The sequence below is a fragment of the Hemibagrus wyckioides genome, linkage group LG18, assembly GCF_019097595.1.
Source record: "Hemibagrus wyckioides isolate EC202008001 linkage group LG18, SWU_Hwy_1.0, whole genome shotgun sequence".
In the NCBI taxonomy this organism is placed as follows: Eukaryota; Metazoa; Chordata; class Actinopteri; order Siluriformes; family Bagridae; genus Hemibagrus; species Hemibagrus wyckioides.
Window position 1 is genome coordinate 20,130,001 of NC_080727.1, and position 21,854 is coordinate 20,151,854.

Here is a 21,854-nt window from a genome sequence, read left to right on the forward strand (position 1 = left end):
AATTCTGTACATACAGTAGATGTGTGTGTGTGTCTGAGAGAGATGTTTTTCTCCTGTCTGTGGTTAATTCTGTACATACAGTAGATGTGTGTGTGTGTGTGTGTGTGTGTCTGAGAGATCTTTTTCTCATGTCTGTGGTTAATTCTGTACATACAGTAGATGTGTGTGTGTGTGTGTAAGTGTGTGTGTGTCTGAGAGATCTTTTTCTCATGTCTGTGGTTAATTCTGTACATACAGTAGACATGTGTGTGTGTGTGTGTGTCTGAGAGAGATGTTTTTCTCCTGTCTGTGGTTAATTCTGTACATACAGTAGACATGTGTGTGTGTGTGTGTGTGTGTCTGAGAGAGATGTTTTTCTCCTGTCTGTGGTTAATTCTGTACATACAGTAGACATGTGTGTGTGTGTGTGTGTGTGTAAGAGAGATGTGTTTTTCTCATGTCTGTAGTTAATGCTGTACATACAGTAGATGTGTGTGTGTGTGTGTGTGTCTGAGAGAGATGTTTTTCTCATGTCTGTAGTTAATGCTGTACATACAGTAGATGTGTGTGTGTGTGTGTAAGTGTGTGTGTGTCTGAGAGATCTTTTTCTCCTGTCTGTGGTTAATTCTGTACATACAGTAGATGTGTGTGTGTGTGTGTGTGTGTGTCTGAGAGAGATGTTTTTCTCCTGTCTGTGGTTAATTCTGTACATACAGTAGATGTGTGTGTAAGTGTGTGTGTGTCTGAGAGAGATGTTTTTCTCCTGTCTGTGGTTAATTCTGTACATACAGTAGATGTGTGTGTGTGTGTGTCTGAGAGAGATGTTTTTCTCCTGTCTGTGGTTAATTCTGTACATACAGTAGATGTGTGTGTGTAAGTGTGTGTGTGTCTGAGAGATCTTTTTCTCCTGTCTGTGGTTAATTCTGTACATACAGTAGATGTGTGTGTGTGTGTGTCTGAGAGAGATGTTTTTCTCATGTCTGTAGTTAATGCTGTACATACAGTAGAAACGTGTGTGTGTGTGTGTAAGTGTGTGTGTGTCTGAGAGATCTTTTTCTCCTGTCTGTGGTTAATTCTGTACATACAGTAGATGTGTGTGTGTGTCTGAGAGAGATGTTTTTCTCCTGTCTGTGGTTAATTCTGTACATACAGTAGATGTGTGTGTGTGTGTGTCTGAGAGAGATGTTTTTCTCCTGTCTGTGGTTAATTCTGTACATACAGTAGATGTGTGTGTGTGTGTGTCTGAGAGAGATGTTTTTCTCCTGTCTGTGGTTAATTCTGTACATACAGTAGATGTGTGTGTGTAAGTGTGTGTGTGTCTGAGAGAGATGTTTTTCTCCTGTCTGTGGTTAATTCTGTACATACAGTAGATGTGTGTGTGTGTGTGTGTCTGAGAGAGATGTTTTTCTCCTGTCTGTGGTTAATTCTGTACATACAGTAGATGTGTGTGTGTGTGTGTGTGTGTGTCTGAGAGAGATGTTTTTCTCCTGTCTGTGGTTAATTCTGTACATACAGTAGATGTGTGTGTGTGTGTGTGTGTGTGTCTGAGAGAGATGTTTTTCTCCTGTCTGTGGTTAATTCTGTACATACAGTAGATGTGTGTGTGTGTGTGTCTGAGAGAGATGTTTTTCTCCTGTCTGTGGTTAATTCTGTACATACAGTAGATGTGTGTGTGTGTCTGAGAGAGATGTTTTTCTCATGTCTGTAGTTAATGCTGTACATACAGTAGATGTGTGTGTGTGTGTGTGTGTCTGAGAGAGATGTTTTTCTCATGTCTGTAGTTAATGCTGTACATACAGTAGAAACGTGTGTGTGTGTGTGTAAGTGTGTGTGTGTCTGAGAGATCTTTTTCTCCTGTCTGTGGTTAATTCTGTACATACAGTAGATGTGTGTGTGTGTGTGTGTCTGAGAGAGATGTTTTTCTCCTGTCTGTGGTTAATTCTGTACATACAGTAGATGTGTGTGTGTAAGTGTGTGTGTGTCTGAGAGAGATGTTTTTCTCCTGTCTGTGGTTAATTCTGTACATACAGTAGATGTGTGTGTGTGTGTGTCTGAGAGAGATGTTTTTCTCCTGTCTGTGGTTAATTCTGTACATACAGTAGATGTGTGTGTGTAAGTGTGTGTGTGTCTGAGAGAGATGTTTTTCTCCTGTCTGTGGTTAATTCTGTACATACAGTAGATGTGTGTGTGTGTGTGTGTCTGAGAGAGATGTTTTTCTCCTGTCTGTGGTTAATTCTGTACATACAGTAGATGTGTGTGTGTGTGTGTGTCTGAGAGAGATGTTTTTCTCCTGTCTGTGGTTAATTCTGTACATACAGTAGATGTGTGTGTGTGTGTGTGTGTGTCTGAGAGAGATGTTTTTCTCCTGTCTGTGGTTAATTCTGTACATACAGTAGATGTGTGTGTGTGTGTGTGTGTGTGTCTGAGAGAGATGTTTTTCTCCTGTCTGTGGTTAATTCTGTACATACAGTAGATGTGTGTGTGTGTGTGTAAGTGTGTGTGTGTCTGAGAGAGATGTTTTTCTCCTGTCTGTGGTTAATTCTGTACATACAGTAGATGTGTGTGTGTGTCTGAGAGAGATGTTTTTCTCCTGTCTGTGGTTAATTCTGTACATACAGTAGATGTGTGTGTGTGTGTGTGTGTGTGTCTGAGAGAGATGTTTTTCTCCTGTCTGTGGTTAATTCTGTACATACAGTAGATGTGTGTGTGTGTGTGTGTCTGAGAGAGATGTTTTTCTCCTGTCTGTGGTTAATTCTGTACATACAGTAGATGTGTGTGTGTGTGTGTGTGTCTGAGAGAGATGTTTTTCTCCTGTCTGTGGTTAATTCTGTACATACAGTAGATGTGTGTGTGTGTGTGTGTGTCTGAGAGAGATGTTTTTCTCCTGTCTGTGGTTAATTCTGTACATACAGTAGATGTGTGTGTGTGTGTGTGTGTCTGAGAGAGATGTTTTTCTCCTGTCTGTGGTTAATTCTGTACATACAGTAGATGTGTGTGTGTGTGTGTGTGTCTGAGAGAGATGTTTTTCTCCTGTCTGTGGTTAATTCTGTACATACAGTAGATGTGTGTGTGTGTGTGTGTGTCTGAGAGAGATGTTTTTCTCCTGTCTGTGGTTAATTCTGTACATACAGTAGATGTGTGTGTGTGTGTGTGTGTCTGAGAGAGATGTTTTTCTCCTGTCTGTGGTTAATTCTGTACATACAGTAGATGTGTGTGTGTGTGTGTGTGTGTGTGTGAGTGTGTGTGTCCTATTAAACTTTTCTATTACGCTCGTCGGAAAAATCCTCCTTTCCTGCACCAGCACCAGGTTATTTTTACAATGGCGTTACATAACCACAATCATTTTTTTCCTCTTACTAATACGATTAAGAAAATAATGAACTTCATGCATCTGCTACAGCAAACTAATATTCAAAAGCTCTCAAAGGCTTTGATTAGCTAAATCAGGGCTATTAGATCACAGTTAGAGCCTAAAACCCGCCACTAACCCAAGCAGTGTGTGTTTGTTTCCTCAAACGCCCAAAAGGAGAACAGCATAATTAAAAAAAATAACAACAACAAAAAAACCCCAAAGATTATTTATAGTGAATTGCATCAAGGCTTAAAAGATTTACGAGTCTAGTAAACAGAATAATGCACATTGATTTTTTTTTGTCCTATTTTATAATGAATTGGATTGCAGGATATAGAGCTGTGCCATTATACCGCATGACATTTTGTCATTATAAAGGAAAATAAAATAAAAAATAAAAATACAGTATCTGGTTCACACATAAAGGAAAATAGTATTTAAAGACAAAAAAAAAGAGTAGAAAGTGAAACAGAAAAACAAGGACATGCTGTCTGAAGTTTTAGCGCGGAGATTAGCTTCTCAGGGTCGTGCATGTAATAAAATATTTAATAATACATCTCCTCTGTGATATAAAAAAAACCCCAAACTTCCCTGGCGTCTCTGAATAAATAGAGATTTCATCAGCTTGAGTTTCTGTGTGAAGGAGAAGGTTTGTGGCAGACGTTAATGCGCTTCTTCTGATTGAAGCATCTGATGAAGTCGCCCAGACCTAAAATAGCTCTTAATCAGATCCTCGCCGATTTTTTGTTATTTTTGCTTGGCCTCGTTTTGAAGGAACGTTGAAAGCCAGCGGTCAGGAATGTGTTGTGATGAAACGCGCAACGTCTGTGTGACGAGGTGTACGTAGCATGGGTCCAGAAACGAGACAGCGGCATCAAAGACAGAGGATTCATAATAATAATAATAATAATAATAAATGATGTCAGGGACACATGGGGAAATCTATCTATCTATCTATCTATCTATCTATCTATCTATCTATCTATCTATCTATCTATCTATCTATCTATCCATCCATTTTTCTATCTATCTATCTATCTATCTATCTATCTATCTATCTATCTATCTATCTATCTATCTATCTATCTATCTATCTATCTATCTATCTATCTATCTATCCATTTTTATATCTATCTATCTATCTGTCTGTCCATCCGTCTATCTATCTATCTATCTATCTATCTATCTATCTATCTATCTATCTATCTATCTATCTATCTATCTATCTATCTGTCTGTCTGTCTGTCTGTCTGTCCGTCTATCTATCTATCTATCTATCTATCTATCTATCTATCTATCTATCTATCTATCTATCTATCTATCTATCTATCTGTCTGTCTGTCTGTCTGCCCATCTATCTATCTATCTATCTATCTATCTATCTATCTATCTATCTATCTATCTATCTATCTATCTATCTGTCTGTCTGTCTGCCCATCTATCTATCTATCTATCTATCTATCTATCTATCTATCTATCTATCTATCTATCTATCTATCTATCTATCTATCCATTTTTCTATCTATCTATCTATCTATCTATCTATCTATCTATCTATCTATCTATCTATCTATCTATCTATCTATCTATCTATCTATCCATTTTTATATCTATCTATCTATCTGTCTGTCCATCCGTCTATCTATCTATCTATCTATCTATCTATCTATCTATCTATCTATCTATCTATCTATCTATCTATCTATCTATCTGTCTGTCTGTCTGTCTGTCTATCTGTCTGTCTATCTATCTATCTATCTATCTATCTATCTATCTATCTATCTATCTATCTATCTATCTATCTATCTGTCTGTCTGTCTGCCCATCTATCTATCTATCTATCTATCTATCTATTTATCTATCTATCTATCTATCTATCTATCTATCTATCTATCTATCTATCTATCTATCTATCTATCTATCTGTCTGTCTGTCTGCCCATCTATCTATCTATCTATCTATCTATCTATCTATCTATCTATCTATCTATCTATCTATCTATCTATCTATCTATGTAATGTAATCCTTACCACTGATTGGACGAGACGTCTGTCACTCAAAATATACAAAAATCTGTAAAGTGTGTCTCTAACTTTATTTCTTGTACATGTGTGGAGTTCTGCCTTCACTTTAAACCATTTAAATCTAAGAAAATAACAAAGAAATATATTTATCTTTATAAGAAAAAAGAATTTAGCGCTACTGGAAGGGCGTTCATATGGCATGATGTTGGGTATACTGATAGCGTATCATGGCGTAAAGATTAGTTTGTAAAGAAAAAGTTTGTAAAGTTTGTTTAAAGGAGCGCTATAAGAGCAGAGCTGTGTTCACAAACACACTAATCCACTTTCTACTGCTGCAGCTACTGCTGGACATCCTGTAGATCTTGAGTGACAGATGTCTCGTCCAGTCAGCGGTAAGAATTCCAATCGTAAATTTATACCTACCTTTCCCAGTTTTGTCTGAATTGTCCTTGTGTTTTCGGATTTGTTATTGTGTTTACACCTTCCACATTCTGGGATTCTCATTTACATAAGGGGCATCTTTGGTGATCCTGGGATTTGAACTCACAACCTTCTGATTAGTAGTGCAAGAACTTAATCACTGAGCTGGCACTTCCCCAATAATCACGAACCATCAATAACCAAACTAGAACACGAAACACTTGGAAAGAAACTGATGTTGAAGAAATAACTGGAAACGAAACAAACGTAAACAAAACAAACACACATGACAAAACATATATAGGTATTGATATGTGTATATATATTTCTACCTTCATGTACACTTATTTATACTTATACTGTATGTTATATTTATATACAGATTGAGAGTATGTGTATATTTTTTTCAGTTGTATTTTTCTTGTTACTGCACCATAGGACTGAGAGAAACACAATTTCAATCCTCTGCATGTACACATAGCAGAATTGCCAATAAAGCTGACTCTGACAACAAAAACAAGATCACACGGACGTGAGCAAGTGTTGCACGATGCACCGAGAACTGCAACCAATTCACGACAATCTGTTCGTAAACTCCTGAAGGTCTCCACATGCAGCGGGTGCAGTGGTGGTCTGGAGTCTGAATGCAGACAAGTCGGAATCAATCCTGATGGAAATGAGATCACAGAGATGTGCATGCAGAGCCATGGTGGCTCAGCGGGTGACTGATCAGAAGGGCGAGGGTTCAAACCCCGGTGCTGCTGCTGCTGCTGGTGGGATCATGAGCAAGGCCCTTAATCCTGTCTGCTGTATCATAGCTGACCCTGTGCTCTGACCTCAGCTTCCTGACAAGCTGGAATATGTGAGGAAAAGAAATATTAATGTATATATGTAACAAATGATGGCTGCTCTTTATTAGTCTCTAACGGAGAAAATTTTCACCTTAAGAATTGAAATTTTGTAAGAAATTTTCATCAGCATATGAAGCATTTTCGGAATACGAACAAACTGAACCGGACCCAAATCTGGCTAAGTTGCGCAGATGTCCGGGAGGCATTCAAAATTTGTTTGCGTCAGTGGAAAACCAAGAGAAGCCGACCGAATGAAAGCTGTTTGGAAAGAGTCAACCCACGATACCAACGTTGCCTTCGGCATGTATTCAAAAGCTAGGTGACTTTTCACGCATTTTTTAGCCCAAGCTTGGTGACACGGCTTCCTGTGAGGAGCCTTGACATGGAATGTTTGGCTTGGGTCAGTTCTTTGTAAGCAGCCATACAGTTTACATACGCTTCGTACTGGGAATATTGGTCATATTTTTGGGCGGCCGGAACGGATTATCTGCATTTACATGATTTCTTATGGGAAAATTCGTCTCGCTATACAAACTTCCGCTTTAAGGACTCGCCTCCAGAACGGATTCAATTCATATGCCGAGATTCCACTGTAATCTTGTCTAAAATCTGGCTGGAATTTTTTAATTTTCAACCTTCGACACGAGCCGTTCAGTCGTCAGATGTGCTTTAGTCTTTACAGAAACTCAAAAAGGAAAAATAAACGGATAAAATCTGTGTTGTTTTTTAATAAATAGTATAGTGAAAAGTATCGCAGGGTGCACAGTCACTTCAGGGTGGTTATGACATCATAACGTTAGCTGTCAAAATAAAAGCTCTGAAAAACAATTCCATCACACAGAAAACGTTAAACGTGTGAAAGAAAGGAATGTCGGCTGTGTGAGCTGTTAAACCGAGCGCGAGCTTGTTTGACACGACCCAATCAAATGCTCTGAAGTAACAAAGATCAAGCAAACAACAAGAAGAAAAATAACACACTGATTTCTATGAGTTTTTTTTTTTTTTTTTTAAACAAATCGTAGTTCTTTTATCCGCTCCCATTATCCATGGGTGGTTTGTCTTGCGCAAAGGACAAGGGCAGACCCCATTAAGTGGCAAATTGCCATCTCACAGCTTAATCAGTATGCATCAGCAGTCTGCAGGGAACATATGAAAAGTCATTACGGTCAAATCAATTCTCAATTACCTCTTTTTTCGCTGCCGCCATCGACACATTAAATAAACACCCAGTGCTGTCGCTGCTCCCCGCGCTCGCCAGGTGACGGCAAAATGGCTCCGGCGTTCGAGCAGGAAGTAAATGCTAATGGATTGTAAACAATTGCCAAATAACAACAAGGAAGGGGAAAGGGAGCCATAAGCACAGAGCGCAACAAGTACCATTAGTACATTCATTAGTGCTGTCACACATGGACCGGTCCTGCTACATGTTAGCCATGATGTTGTAGACAAATAGACAGACAGACAGAGGAAATGGTTATACACACACACACACACACACACACAGAGATCACCTGAAGCTACAGGGTTGAGGTTTGGCTCTCATTTCAAGCGCTGGTATGATGAAATGTGGTGGAAATCTTTCTGTTGTCTGCGTTAACATTCTGACTTCTGACAGCTTCGACAGTGAACGATATAAGCAAAGGGCAAAAACACTACAGATGCCTTGTCACCTATCCTTCAAGAACTATTCCAGACGTTCTAACAGACGTACGCAGTCCGGCTTCTCTCTGCTTTGCGCTTATTGTGATGGAATCCTGACAAAGGTCTGGATTTAATCCGCTTCTAGAGCCAGTGAAGTAGATCTACTTTATTAAGCAAAACAAAACAAAACATTCATTTTTAATAATTCAATTTAAAGTTCAAACACTCAAAAGTTCAGACTCCTTCGATAAAAGACTTGACGATTCAATAGCTGTAGATCTGTCTTTAAACAGCGCTCAGGTTTTTAATTTATCTTTCTTTTTTCTTTTAATTGTTACGATTCATTCATATAACAGAAAAACAGATTGTAGTTGTATAACTACTGAAAGGGCGGGGCATTCTCTTCCTCCCCTGTCAATCAAAGCAACGCTAGCCAATCGTAGGCATGTGTGAGCTCAGGTATGCGGAAGAGGGCTGAGCGGGCAAGTGTGTTACTCTGCTCTTAAATGTTCATCTAGAGAAGTGAGTGGGAAACTGAAATACTGAGAAAGATCCAGAAGTAAGTTTCAAACATTAAGTTTCATTTCGATTAAAATTGCTCACATATTTATTTTAAATATTAGAATTCAGATGCATTGATGTGTAGAGCATTTTGAAAATATCTTGAATATGGGTAAATTTATCAAATATTTTAAATTACGTTTATAATATTTTAAGTTCCATTTGGAGGGAAAGTATGGTGTCTCGATCTCGCTATCTAAGAATTGGGTTACATATGTGGATCCGAGACGATTTTCATGAGATCAAGTGAGATCATTTAGTCTGTAGCTGCTTTTAAACAGCTCAAGCTTCAGTTATTTACCTTAATGAAATTTGGTCTTGCTAATCAGACAAGTCTATACCAAGCTAAAAAAACTGGATTAAAATGTTTAGAAGTATGTTTGTGTTTAATAATGATTTATGTTTATTGTATTATAATAGGACGCATTACACACATTTCACTACGTCCAGTTTATTTCAGATATTTTCTTGATTTTTTTTTTTGTTTGTTTTTTTGCATTGTGCTCACACTCCTCCGCTTAAATATCATGATAAAGATCAATTTCTGGATATTTTCCCCCACTTACCTGGGTAATGTTTCAGTATTTACAACGTGAAATAAACAATTCTGTCCAGAATCGATGTGAAATAAACCTGTATGCTAGGCATTGCTTTGGGTGAGAGATTAAAGCTAGTAGTAAATGTGTGAAAGCGCTAAACCTGTCCAGCTGATTCACTAGCTCAGGTGGTCACCCATAGCAACCTGAGGGGTTTCAAGCAGGAACGTTTTGCTTCCAGAACTCCGGGAAAGAGACGACACCCCCGGATTCGTCTCCCCACGCGAGCGCGTTCACGCTTTAAAGCCATCAAAGCTGCGTCAGCCTCATTAAGTCCCGCCGAACCGGTGGTCTAGAAAGCTGCAGCTTTTCCATACTGTACTGTCGAAACCGAGACTCATCATTATTCCGAGTTTCATCATGGTCTGACTTCTCAGGAGTCTGCGTCTCTAATCTATGCCGCGCCTCCTTCTTCGTATGGTCGCCGAGCTGCTTTCTATCAATTTCATATCGTTCGTATCCAAACCCCGGGCTCGGGCTTAGCAGGATTTAAACCAGCATTTTAGAATTTGTTTTAATGAAGCCAAAGTCCACAAAGTGCGCAGCATGTATAATGACTCTGCTCTGTCTCCCAGCGCTGAACGCCGGCCTCTGCTCAGCACCGATCTGACAGGAACGGCTAACTTGAAAGAGTGTGAATAACAAACACAGCCACACTGGCATTTTAATGAGCCCTTTTTCTTTTCTAATCACACCGCTTTCCTCGGACAATGACACGAACCGGGTCGGGTAGACTCGGGTAGAATCCGATATTTAAGGGGTCGCTTTGTGAAATTAGTCTTACTGCGTTTCCCATGGAGGTCCTGCGCGGATACATGAAACATTCCTAACAGTTTACGTCCGAGTCTGATTCCTCGCGAGGTTTCTTCCTCGTGTCGTCTGACAGCAGCAACCGATAAAGCGCCAGGCTGCCGTTCGAGCCAAGTTCAAATCAACACGCAAGTAGAAAAGGAAGCTTTTCATTTTTAATCTTTGTGCCTTTAAGCTACAAAGTTATTACAGCCAGAGTTACAGATTTAACAAGCGAATATTCAGCGAACGAAAATTGCTATTTGTTTACTGTCGCTGTAATGAGCGGACGATGTTCCTGGAAATCTAATTTCCAAGCAGGAATCCTGACTTTCTGAGGCGTTTTCTTTGAATTTTCCTAGTCGTAGGTCCGAGCTTTGATGTGTCCTGTGCGGTTTCACAGACAGGCTGGAGATCGGATGTTTGCTGCAGTTCAAAGTCACGTATAATGAACTCTGCTGGCGAATTCGTCTGGTGTGAAGACGTGTGACGGATAGAAGACTGACACGTCACGGCATTTGACCTCTTCAGAAGAGGAACGATTGAGGGAGTCGTTGCATTATCTTGCTTCATAGGATTTTATTAGGGGAGTTTTTCCACACCACTCCCACCTCTGGATTGCTCAATAGGAATCTAAATCCACAACTGGATTTGTGTTCAGCTGCTAAACAAACAAAACGTAACTGAGTAGTTGCCAGAATAAAAGGTGATAAAAGGTAAATGTGTGTAATCTATTGCAACTATATACCATAAAGTCACTGTTACCCACACACACACACATGCTAAACCCTGAAAAAAGCCTCCATGCTTAGTCACACAGCGTTCTGCTGATCAAAACTGGGTCTTGCTTCAATGTCCTTATTAATTAGTTCCCATGGTGAGGATGCATTAAAGGCTAGAGTCTAACTGCGCTCACATTTAAAGAAATCTATATAAATACACACACACTGTGGCACACATGTGGGGAATCCCTTTAAAGAAAAGACAAATCAAACACCTGGGTGGCTAGACTGAAGCACAGTCAGAGGCAAAAACAGGGGGATGGAAGAAGAGAGCGATTATATATCCGTCTCTGAGAGGGAAGGAAACACTGCGGGACGGGGATCTGCGCTGAAACAATGGAAACAAGTTCGTTTTATTTTTTTAATTTATTTTTTTTGATAGTTCTAATGACCTTCATGGCAACAACATACAGCTAATTTCATTTGGAACGCCGCAAATGTTAGCGCTAAAGCAACTAAAGAAGATCAAGAAACGCTACACACACACAGGTGCTGAGAAATCCACACACCAACACACAACCTGTTATTACTGACAGTGTAAAGCTCGGCGAGAGATGTGTAGGATGTAGATGAAATAAAATAAAATTAAATAAAAAAAAAAAAACCAACAACAATAAAAGCTCATTTATTGGAAAAGCAAAACATGACCTGCTGAGTATAACGGTAATATCCATGCTCCATGCTTCAGTGAGTCCATTTCTATTGCCGTCCCATTTATTATTCGGAATGTAAAGATAATGGTTTTCTAAACAGATACAGATACCAATAGGAAGAGGAATATTCTTTTTAAAAGAAAGGAAAGGAAAACCTAATATAGTAAACAACAGCGGTGGTCCCATGTTTCTTCAGTTCCCCATTATACTGAACCCATATACAGTATTAAATGTATATTCAATATAATTGTATATTCAGTGTTAAGCACATTTTCAGTATTAAACACATATTCAGTATTAAATGCATATTTAGTACTAAACATATTCGGTATTAAGCACTTGCAGTATAGAACGCATATTCAGTATTAAATGTATATTCAGTATTAAGCACGTTTTCAGTATTAAGCACATTTAGAATTAAATGCATATTCAGTACTGAACACATTCAGTATTAAATGCATATTTAGTACTGAACATATATTTAGTATTAAATATATATTCAGTATTAAGCGCATATTTGGTATAAAATGCATATTCAGTACTGAACACATTCAGTATTAAGTGCATATTTAGTACTGAACATATTTTCAGTATTAAATGTATATTCAGTATTAAGCACATTTTCAGTATTAAGCACATATTTAGTATTAAATGCATATTCAGTACTGAACACATTCGGTATTAAGTGCATATTCAATATTAAATGCAGATTCAGTACTGAACATACACTATATTGCCAAAAGTATTCGCTCACCTGCCTTGACTCGCATATGAACTTAAGTGACATCCCATTCCTAATCCATAGGGTTCAATATGACGTCGGTCCACCCTTTGCAGCTATAACAGCTTCACCTCTTCTGGGAAGGCTGTCCACAAGGTTTAGGAGTGTGTTTATGGGAATTTTTGACCATTCTTCCAGAAGCGCATTTGTGAGGTCAGGCACTGATGTTGGACGAGAAGGCCTGGCTCTCAGTCTCCGCTCTAATTCATCCCAAAGGTGTTCTATCGGGTTGAGGTCAGGACTCTGTGCAGGCCAGTCAAGTTCATCCACACCAGACTCTGTCATCCATGTCTTTATGGACCTTGCTTTGGTCACTGGTGCACAGTCATGTTGGAAGAGGAAGGGGCCAGCTCCAAACTGTTCCCACAAAGTTGGGAGCATGGAATTGTCCAAAATGTCTTGGTATGCTGAAGCATTCAGAGTTCCTTTCACTGGAACTAAGGGGCCAAGCCCAGCTCCTGAAAAACAACCCCACACCATAATCCCCCCTCCACCAAACTTTACACTTGGCACAATGCAGTCAGACAAGTACCGTTCTCCTGGCAACCGCCAAACCCAGACTCGTCCATCAGATTGCCAGATGGAGAAGCGCGATTCGTCACTCCAGAGAACGCGTCTCCACTGCTCTAGAGTCCAGTGGCGGCGTGCTTTACACCACTGCATCCGACACTTTGCATTGCACTTGGTGATGTATGGCTTGGATGCAGCTGCTCGGCCATGGAAACCCATTCCATGAAGCTCTCTGCGCACTGTTCTTGAGCTAATCTGAAGGCCACATGAAGTTTGGAGGTCTGTAGCGATTGACTCTGCAGAAAGTTGGCGACCTCTTCGCACTATGCGCCTCAGCATCCGCTGACCCCGCTCCGTCAGTTTACGTGGCCTACCACTTCGTGGCTGAGTTGCTGTCATTCCCAAACACTTCCACGTTCTGATAATACAGCTGACAGTTGACTGTGGAATATTTAGGAGCGAGGAAATTTCACGACTGGATTTGTTGCACAGGTGGCATCCTATCACAGTTCCACGCTGGAATTCACTGAGCTCCTGAGAGCGACCCATTCTTTCACAAATGTTTGTAAAAACAGTCTGCATGCCTAGGTGCTTGATTTTATACACCTGTGGCCATGGAAGTGATTGGAACACCTGATTCTGATTATTTGGATGGGTGAGCGAATACTTTTGGCAATATAGTGTATATTCAGTATTAAATGTATATTCAGTATTAAGCACATTTTCAGGATTAAGATACAGATATACTATATATATATATATATATATATATTTTTTTTTTTTAAATTACCTTTAAATGAAATAAAATGATCTCTTGTGTTGACTATATTCACTGACTGACCTAAGCAAGCGACGGATATGCCCTGGAAACTTTAAGCCATTATTTTGTTAAAGAGGACATTTCACGCTAGGAGGAAGAGAGCATGAATCGAGAGCGACTCGGCCGCTAATGAAGATGGAGCTTAGCAAATAAACAGCATAACGCCGGCCATGGGTTAATCAGGTAAAGTGGGAAAGTCAGGAACGTGAATGGCATGTGGTATTTGGCTGATTGGCTTCCTGCTCGTCATCTGAAATGTCCTCTGCATTCTGCGTCACTGCCATTGGTCAAATATCAGTGTTAACGATGGGCACAATCCCGAAAAACAGGTATAAAGATTATGAATAAATAAATAAATAAATAAATAAATAAATAAATAAATAAATAAATAAATAAAGTGACTATCGCTTTCAATTTGTTTTTCTTTTTTTTGTAGACCTTTCTTTAAAATAAAATAAATTGCTTTTGGTTTAAAATTCTAAATTACAATAACAAGCATTACAGTTCAGGTAAACACTAATTACAGATCAGCTAAATGACTCAATGACTCACTTGCAGCATTCGACATCAAGGAAATATGAAGCAGGTGCAGGAATATTTTTCATCACCATAATGTGATAATTAATTAAGCGACAAAATGCGAGGAGAGAACATCAGATTTGAAAAAAATCTATAGAATATAGTTTCGAGACAAAGCAAGTAATATAAAAAAAACATATACACCAAATCTCCCTCCAGAATCAGTTTCATGTTAGCAGCACAAAAGCTGATTTGTTGTCAAATCAGTGGACCACCCACTCATAAACGTTGTTACTATGGCAACCAGTGGCGACTTCATAGTACAGAGACTAGTGGCTTGACTGGAGGGATAAAATGGCTGTATGTCTGACCCCTGAGGTCCTTCATAATGCCCGATATTAACTTCCATTCATTGCCAACATGTTTCTACCATCAATAAATATCCCCAATTTTATTAACAAAGTTGCAATATTTTAAATGACTCCTTTGAGTCATTTGTTCAGATTCATTCCCTGATCCATCGATTCATTCAGTAACTGATGCCTACGAATTTTTGACAAGTACGCAGATTTGTTCCAGCAGTTTGAGTGACATACAAACAGCTAGTAATTATAGCTCGTTTTTGTTCCATAATATGCTTTAGAAAAATAAAAGTTCACACCCACTCTGATTCAGAGACGGCCGGTCATGTTTAAAAGAATACAGCCGTGTTTGAATGTTTACGTTGCGACTGTATGAAATACTGGTTCTTGTCTTCTGTTGTGAAGGCTTCAGTAGCAAAAGAAAAATGTCCTTCCTGTTTACATTGTGTCACGGTTTGGTACATCATTGCGTCAGTTTTGTGCGTGAACGAGACTCACGGAATGATGTGGCGAACAAAAGATTCATTGAGTCAGCCGGTGGACTGAGTCAGTCAGGGGAATCGTGTCAGTGAGCAAAAGTTTGAAACATTTAATTAAAAGTGTACAAGCATTTAATACATATATATATATTTATATATATATATATGTGTGCAGTGACAGGTGAAGTGAATAAGACTGATGATCTCCTCATCATTAGGCAGCAAGTAAACATTTTGTCCTCAAAGTTGATGTGTGAGAAGCAGGAAAAATGGGCAAGCGTAAGTTTGACGAAGGGCCAAATTGTGATGGCTAGACCACTGGATCAGAGCATCTCCAAAACTGCAGCTCTTGTGGGGTGTTCCCGGTCTGCAGTGGTCAGTATCTATCAAAAGTGGTCCAAGGAAGGAACAGTGGTGAACCAGTGACAGGGTCATGGGCGGCCGAGGCTCATTGATGCACGTGGGGAGTGAAGGCTGGCCCGTGTGATCCGATCCAACAGACGAGCTACTGTTGTCAAATTGCTGAAGAAGTTAATGCTGGTTCTGATAGAAAGGTGTCAGAATACACAGTGCATGAAGGGTCAGGGCTGTTTTGGCAGCAATATTAGGCAGGTGGTCATAATGTTATGCCTGGTGCATGGTCAGCATATATATACATACACACACATATATATATATATGTAAAGAGAGAGAGTTTCCAAATAAGAAGAAGGCTGTAGTAATTAAGAACTTGATTCAAAAAGTCCAAGGAATACATCTTCCACTTTTTTTTACTGTACAGATAATTCTATTTCTATTTTTAACAGAATTTTATATACTTTTTATTATATTTTTATGACACAGACAGTAGAAAAGTTATATGTACTATATGTTTCACTACATGTTTATGAAGACAAACTTGAATTTGAATGTGAACATTGACGTATCTGTAGCATTTTTCTCGCTCGTCATTTGGATTTCTTTTCTGCTTGCTAGAATTCTTTCAATACAAATCACATACACATGATACCGTATGAAATATTATATATACAGACTTAATTCGTCTGGAATCGGTTCAATATTGTACATTTTCTCCGTGCAGCTGCAGCTAGAAGGTTATAAATAAAGTCAGTGTGTCGTGTCGCTCCGACACTCAGGAATAAAAACTCCCTTAATTGTGAAAATGAATTCCATGTAAACAGTCAGTACAGATTTATAGACAAGCTTACTTACACCATGACTGAGAAAATATTACACAACCGCAATGTTTTCATCTACTGCGAGATATAAAGTGGCAGCTGTGAAGGAATCGAACCCTGAACCCATTAAGCTGCCGTATAAGACGTCAATAATATATACAGCTTTGATCAGGGTGGGTTGTGATCCCCAACACTGTAAATCATCTTCATCATCATCATCATCATCATCATCATCATCATCATCAGAGATCTACTGGCTATACTGCAGTGAAAAAAAGACCAAGATAAATTGTCTTAACTCTGATTAGTTTGACTTTCTGTAAACCTATTTTTAAAAAATAACTATAGCTTTTCCAAAAAAAAAAAAAAAGTTTCCCATCTCATGGTCACTCACTGTCCTTCACACACTACCGCCCAGTCGTTTCACGCTTCACACACTCTCTCTACCCACTTCCCACACAGCCCTTGACCCGTGTTCCGCTGTCCTACCTGACTCATCGTCGGTTTTGTGTTCGTTTTCTGAGTCGGTGAGTGTGAGTGCTGACTGGTCAGGGCTGGACAAGCCCGAGCTGTGGTGTGACTTCAGGCCCTGACCTCTCCACAGCTGGACGGCCCGCTCCGGCGTCATGAGGCCTTCGGGGTCAGAGTCGGCATCGTAACCGGCGCTCAGAGAGTATCCCTGCTGCACCAGGCCCAGGTCTGAGCAGTATACACTCTGCTGCTGAGGCTCACACACACCCAGCTCAGCCAGGGTCAGGCTTCCTGCAACACAACCAAACAACCAGCTGATAAAAAGAGCATCTGAATCCAGAGATCGACTAAATACTGATCAACGATTTAATAAAGTGTTGGCAGATTTTGACAGATGTAAGCTGATGTTTTGTGATCTCTGAGACCTAGACCTACATGTATTAATGCACCTAGTAGTCAAATATTACAGCTGCAACAAATGTTTTGTTTGCTTTTAAATAATTAGTGCTGTTAAATATATAATGAAAATGTATCATTTTAAATTTATAGTGAAAAAGAAGCTGACAGGAAAATTAGGGCACAACCAGAACCAAAAACTAGCTCTGAAACAGGCACAGGGATCAAAGCATAGAGCAGAAGGTGAGGAAACAACAGTGGCTAAAGGTCTGTAGGTCCAGAGTGTGTATATGTAGGCTGTGGGGATGACTGACAGCAGGTGAGAGATGAGATGTAGCTTTATTAAGGCCCCATGAGTTGAGCTGGTAATAAAAAGAAGTTCTAAATGATGATGAATGTGTTTGCTGGGGCCATGTCTGAAGGCCCCGGGTGCAGCATACGAGTCGGAGTTTGATGCTGAGTCTGGCACTGACATGAGATTTTGGATAATATCCTCACTTCATCCTTCTGTTGACACTTTTCTGGCCCAGAAACCCGAACAGCTTGCCACAGAGCAGGACGATGTTCATGCAAATTCTATTTAAAACAACAATGAGCTACTTTTCCATTCCAAAAGTCATGACCTCCGCATGATAAGTTTCTGAGTGCGTCACAGGTCGCGATGTGTTCACCTTCACCTTGCCATGTAAACTACAGTGTCTCTTATTCAAACACGCTGCCTCGTACCGCGCATATTATATGCAGCCCGGGGCTTGTTTTCGAGCTGGAGCCGTATCAGTACGCGAGGCTCGTTTTCATCCTCCTGCCTGGAGTTTGTGTTATTGCTCGCGGATTTCACATCGGCTCCACATTCAATTACTCTGCATTAACCAAATACTGTTTAATCACGAGATACCTGGTGTCACTAAAGCCCCGGAGTTGGCACAGAAAAGCGATTAGCGCTGGCATGCACGAGTGTGCTAAGCTGTCAAAAAAGTGCTGGTGAGAACAGAAGACAGCCAGCTGTGCCCTCTGGGAGGCTCCTAAACACCACCCAGTGTGTGTAAGGCTTCGCTGTTTGAACGTCTTTACTGAATATACGCAGCGTGACGGATATATACACAGACCGTGTTAGCAAGTTTTGCGAGCTAGCTAAATATGGAGTGGCGAGCGAGTGGCAGGTCTGTTGATTATAGCTGGAACAATAAAAACCACCGGCTGCAAAGAAACGAGCGAGGAATTCATTACAAACTCGAGGCTGTAAAGCTTTTTACATAATGAAGGAGGTTTGTAAAATCTAACAAGTCCCTAAAGCAAGATGGCAGCAGAATACACAGAGTTTAACAAACAGAGCAAAGAATAAATCAACTAGGAAGACATTTCTGTTCAATTCTTGGATTCCTGCATGTGCAACTTTCCAATAAAATGATAATAAATTCCAAATCTTTTATCCAGACTGTTTCTCCAGATCATCCAAGAATGTGATTTATTATTGCTTCTTAGCAATTTACCCAAAATTCTAACTTTGTGGAATTTTGTATCAAAACAGTTGAATCAAAAATGAATCATTTGTAAGTGAATCATTTTAGTGATTCATATCAGAAATGCATCAACAAAAGATATTAAAAAAGATAGATAGATAGATAGATAGATAGATAGATAGATAGATAGATAGATAGATAGATAGATAGATAGATAGATAGATAGATGACAGACAGACAGACAGACAGACAGATAGAGAGAGAGAGAGACAAACAGACAGACAGACAGATAGATAGATAGATAGATAGATAGATAGATAGATAGATAGATAGATAGATAGATAGATAGATAGATAGATGACAAACAGAATTCTAGTATTCAGTATTTTATAGCTACTTTTTATAATTTTTTTATATATTGTAGTATTTTTTAAACAGAAAGCACAACTTAAAATTAGTGTCTCACTAGCTAGCTCAATCGATTTCATTGATGAATGAATGAATGAATGAACAACAACAGAAATAAACATCACTATCACTTAATACTTACACTATATTTACAATTTTTCCAAATAACTACATCATAAAAACTAAGCTATAATTAATATTGCTATAATAAGCTATAATATTGTTTATTACTATATTGTTTTCCGTGATTGACAGCTGCCTATGAGGTTCCAGCTCTTTAAGACGGCTCCTATCCATCATCCTGAGGAGCCGTGCATCCGAGCAGGACAAGCGAAGAGGACAAGAGGACACTGTCCAATAAATGTGAGGATATTTTTTTTATGTCTAAATCCCACCGGTGAAGCTGTGCGTCCGGGCGGGACTGGACATGACGTATTAGAAGCCTGCTGTCCAATCAGTGTTAAGGCTTTCAACCATAACAACACACTGTCCTTGAGTGCTTGAAGCCCATAGAACCGTGTGTCAGTTCCATCAGCCTTCACTCAAGCTGCACTGAACACAGAACAGGGCGTGATAAACGTCTGGGAGATATTTCATGCGAAGCACTCCCTTTGTAATCTTTCCCATTTCCTATTCCGTGTCCACTTCTTGGATCATCCGCTACACACAGCACACACGATGTCGTTGTTGGATGAGAAGTCTTGCCATTTTCTCCAGTTCTGGAGTTGAAGTTCTGAGCCTCATGACCTCATTTGCCTTTTCCCTGCCTATAACCTTGCTTCTGGACATTTGACTATGCTTCTGGACTTTCCTTGTGACTTCCATCTTTAAAGCCTTTACAGTGTTTGAGCTCTGCATATTTAACCACAGCCAGCTTTGAGTGAGAATGAATAAACCCTGCACACGCTCCGTCTGGACTCTTACACACGGATTAAAGGCTCAGATTGACTTTGTTCTTTGGCTGCTTTTTAACTGTCTTATATTTAATCAACATGGCTTAAAAACATCACTGATCAAAACATCTATATATGCATCTATCTATCTATCTATCTATCTATCTATCTATCTATCTATCTATCTATCTATCTATCTATCTATCTATCTATCTATCTATTCATTTGTGTAATCTATCTATCTATCTATCTATCTATCTATCTATCTATCTATCTATCTATCTATCTATCTATCTATCTATCTATCTATCTATATATGCATCTATCTATCTATCTATCTATCTATCTATCTATCTATCTATCTATCTATCTACCTGTCATCTATCTATCTATCTATCTATCTATCTATCTATCTATCTATCTATCTATCTATCTATATATGCATCTATCTATCTATCTACCTGTCATCTATCTATCTATCTATCTATCTATCTATCTATCTATCTATCTATCTATCTATCTATCTATCTATCTAAGGTGTTATTCCTACTGTGACAAGTAACCAATCAGCAGTAAGCAGTGCAGTTAGCTCCGCCCCCACACCCCACAGGTCTTGCTGGTGTCTTAAACAGGCACCAAAACCCATATTTTTGCCACTAACACATTTAAAGACGCCACTGAAATCCCCAGGACTTGCGCTAGAAAGAGAATGTCCATGATACAGACAAAGGCACATCAGGACACACAAACACCCAAAGAGGAGAAGAAGAAAAGGAACTTCACAAAGACACAATACACACAAAAACACACAACACCCGGGTCTGAAGGAGAGCGGTTACTGAACAGCAGCAGGGTAGAGAGGGAGAGAGTGGAGCACCTGGAGAAGATGTATACGGGTGCTCAGAAGAACCTACCTGTGCTCCCCAAACCTGCCATGAAGCATCTGAAGCCCACAGGGTCCAGCTCCACGTAGGCTGTGTGAATAAAAGTGGGTTGGGACTCAGTGACTCAAAGTCATGATCATACTCAGTCATTTTTATCTTTCCCTTTCTTTTTTTACTCCTACGCGCAATCGAGCGAGAGTGCTAACAATCTGCACGCTGTTTTCTTTTTCTTTTTTTTCACAACAGAGGATTAAAAACATTATTGTTAGGACTGAAATCCTCCTGACATTCATGAGACGAAGTGAGAAGGTTGAGATCATCTGTGCGTTTGGAAGGCAGATTTAAATCTCGGGCCAGTTTGTCGAATCTTAACACCAACCAGTTTCAGAGCTAAACAAAGACTCGACGCCAGCTGAGGGGAAAGCTGAACGTTTATAGGAGTTTATAGAAACGGCAGGTGGCTCCCTGGTGTCCTGTGCACGTACAGTATACACGACTTCTGTACATGTGTATATTTATCCTGCTGAGATTTGTTCATTTGCGCACCGAGGCTTTTTTAAAAGAATGCCAGAAAACTGTACGTGTGCTTTCTTCATAACCGATCCACGAGAGAAATGGCAAGACTTCGCGTCTAACGGTGACACGATGCGCTTTAAATAGTGAAAAGCAGGCACTAAAATGAGAAAGTGCACTCAGGTCATTTGCTGAAGAAGTTATTTCTATGGCAACAGGGGGCCCTGTGAACATGCCAGCAGGTAGAACGGTAGACTGGAGCGTTCACGGAAATGAACGAGGAGGTGAGATCCGGTCACTCCTTATCGGCGACCGCCTTGGCTTTCGTGTTAAAAGCTTCCGAGGTCCAGTCGAGTTGCTCTTTGGAATCGAATTCGATTTGGGCTTTGACACGATTCCCAAAAAGATCTGACATTTTCTCTTGCTCCCTAATCGAATGATGAAGCTGACCTTGCTTAAAAGTGATCAACGAGGAGCAGGAAAGCCCAGAAAACCTTCTGCTCGCTGTAATGAGTCACACTTGTTAGCAAGC

General features: G+C 39.7%; 1 protein-coding gene across 5 annotated transcripts in view; it reads right to left on the minus strand.

Annotated features, from left to right (window-relative positions):
* tenm2b (teneurin transmembrane protein 2b) overlaps nucleotides 1-21,854 on the minus strand; it is a 312,231-nt gene that overhangs the window by 212,635 nt on the left and 77,742 nt on the right. For 3 of the 5 annotated variants that reach the window (XM_058415428.1, XM_058415432.1, XM_058415429.1), the window contains exons 3-4: nucleotides 20,840-20,899; nucleotides 16,787-17,059 (exon numbers count right to left, since the gene is read on the minus strand). In XM_058415428.1, the coding sequence (XP_058271411.1) occupies nucleotides 16,787-17,059; nucleotides 20,840-20,899 (333 nt within the window). The remainder of the gene's footprint in view (nucleotides 1-16,786; nucleotides 17,060-20,839; nucleotides 20,900-21,854) is intronic. The other 2 variants (XM_058415430.1, XM_058415431.1) reach the window with 1 other exon arrangement.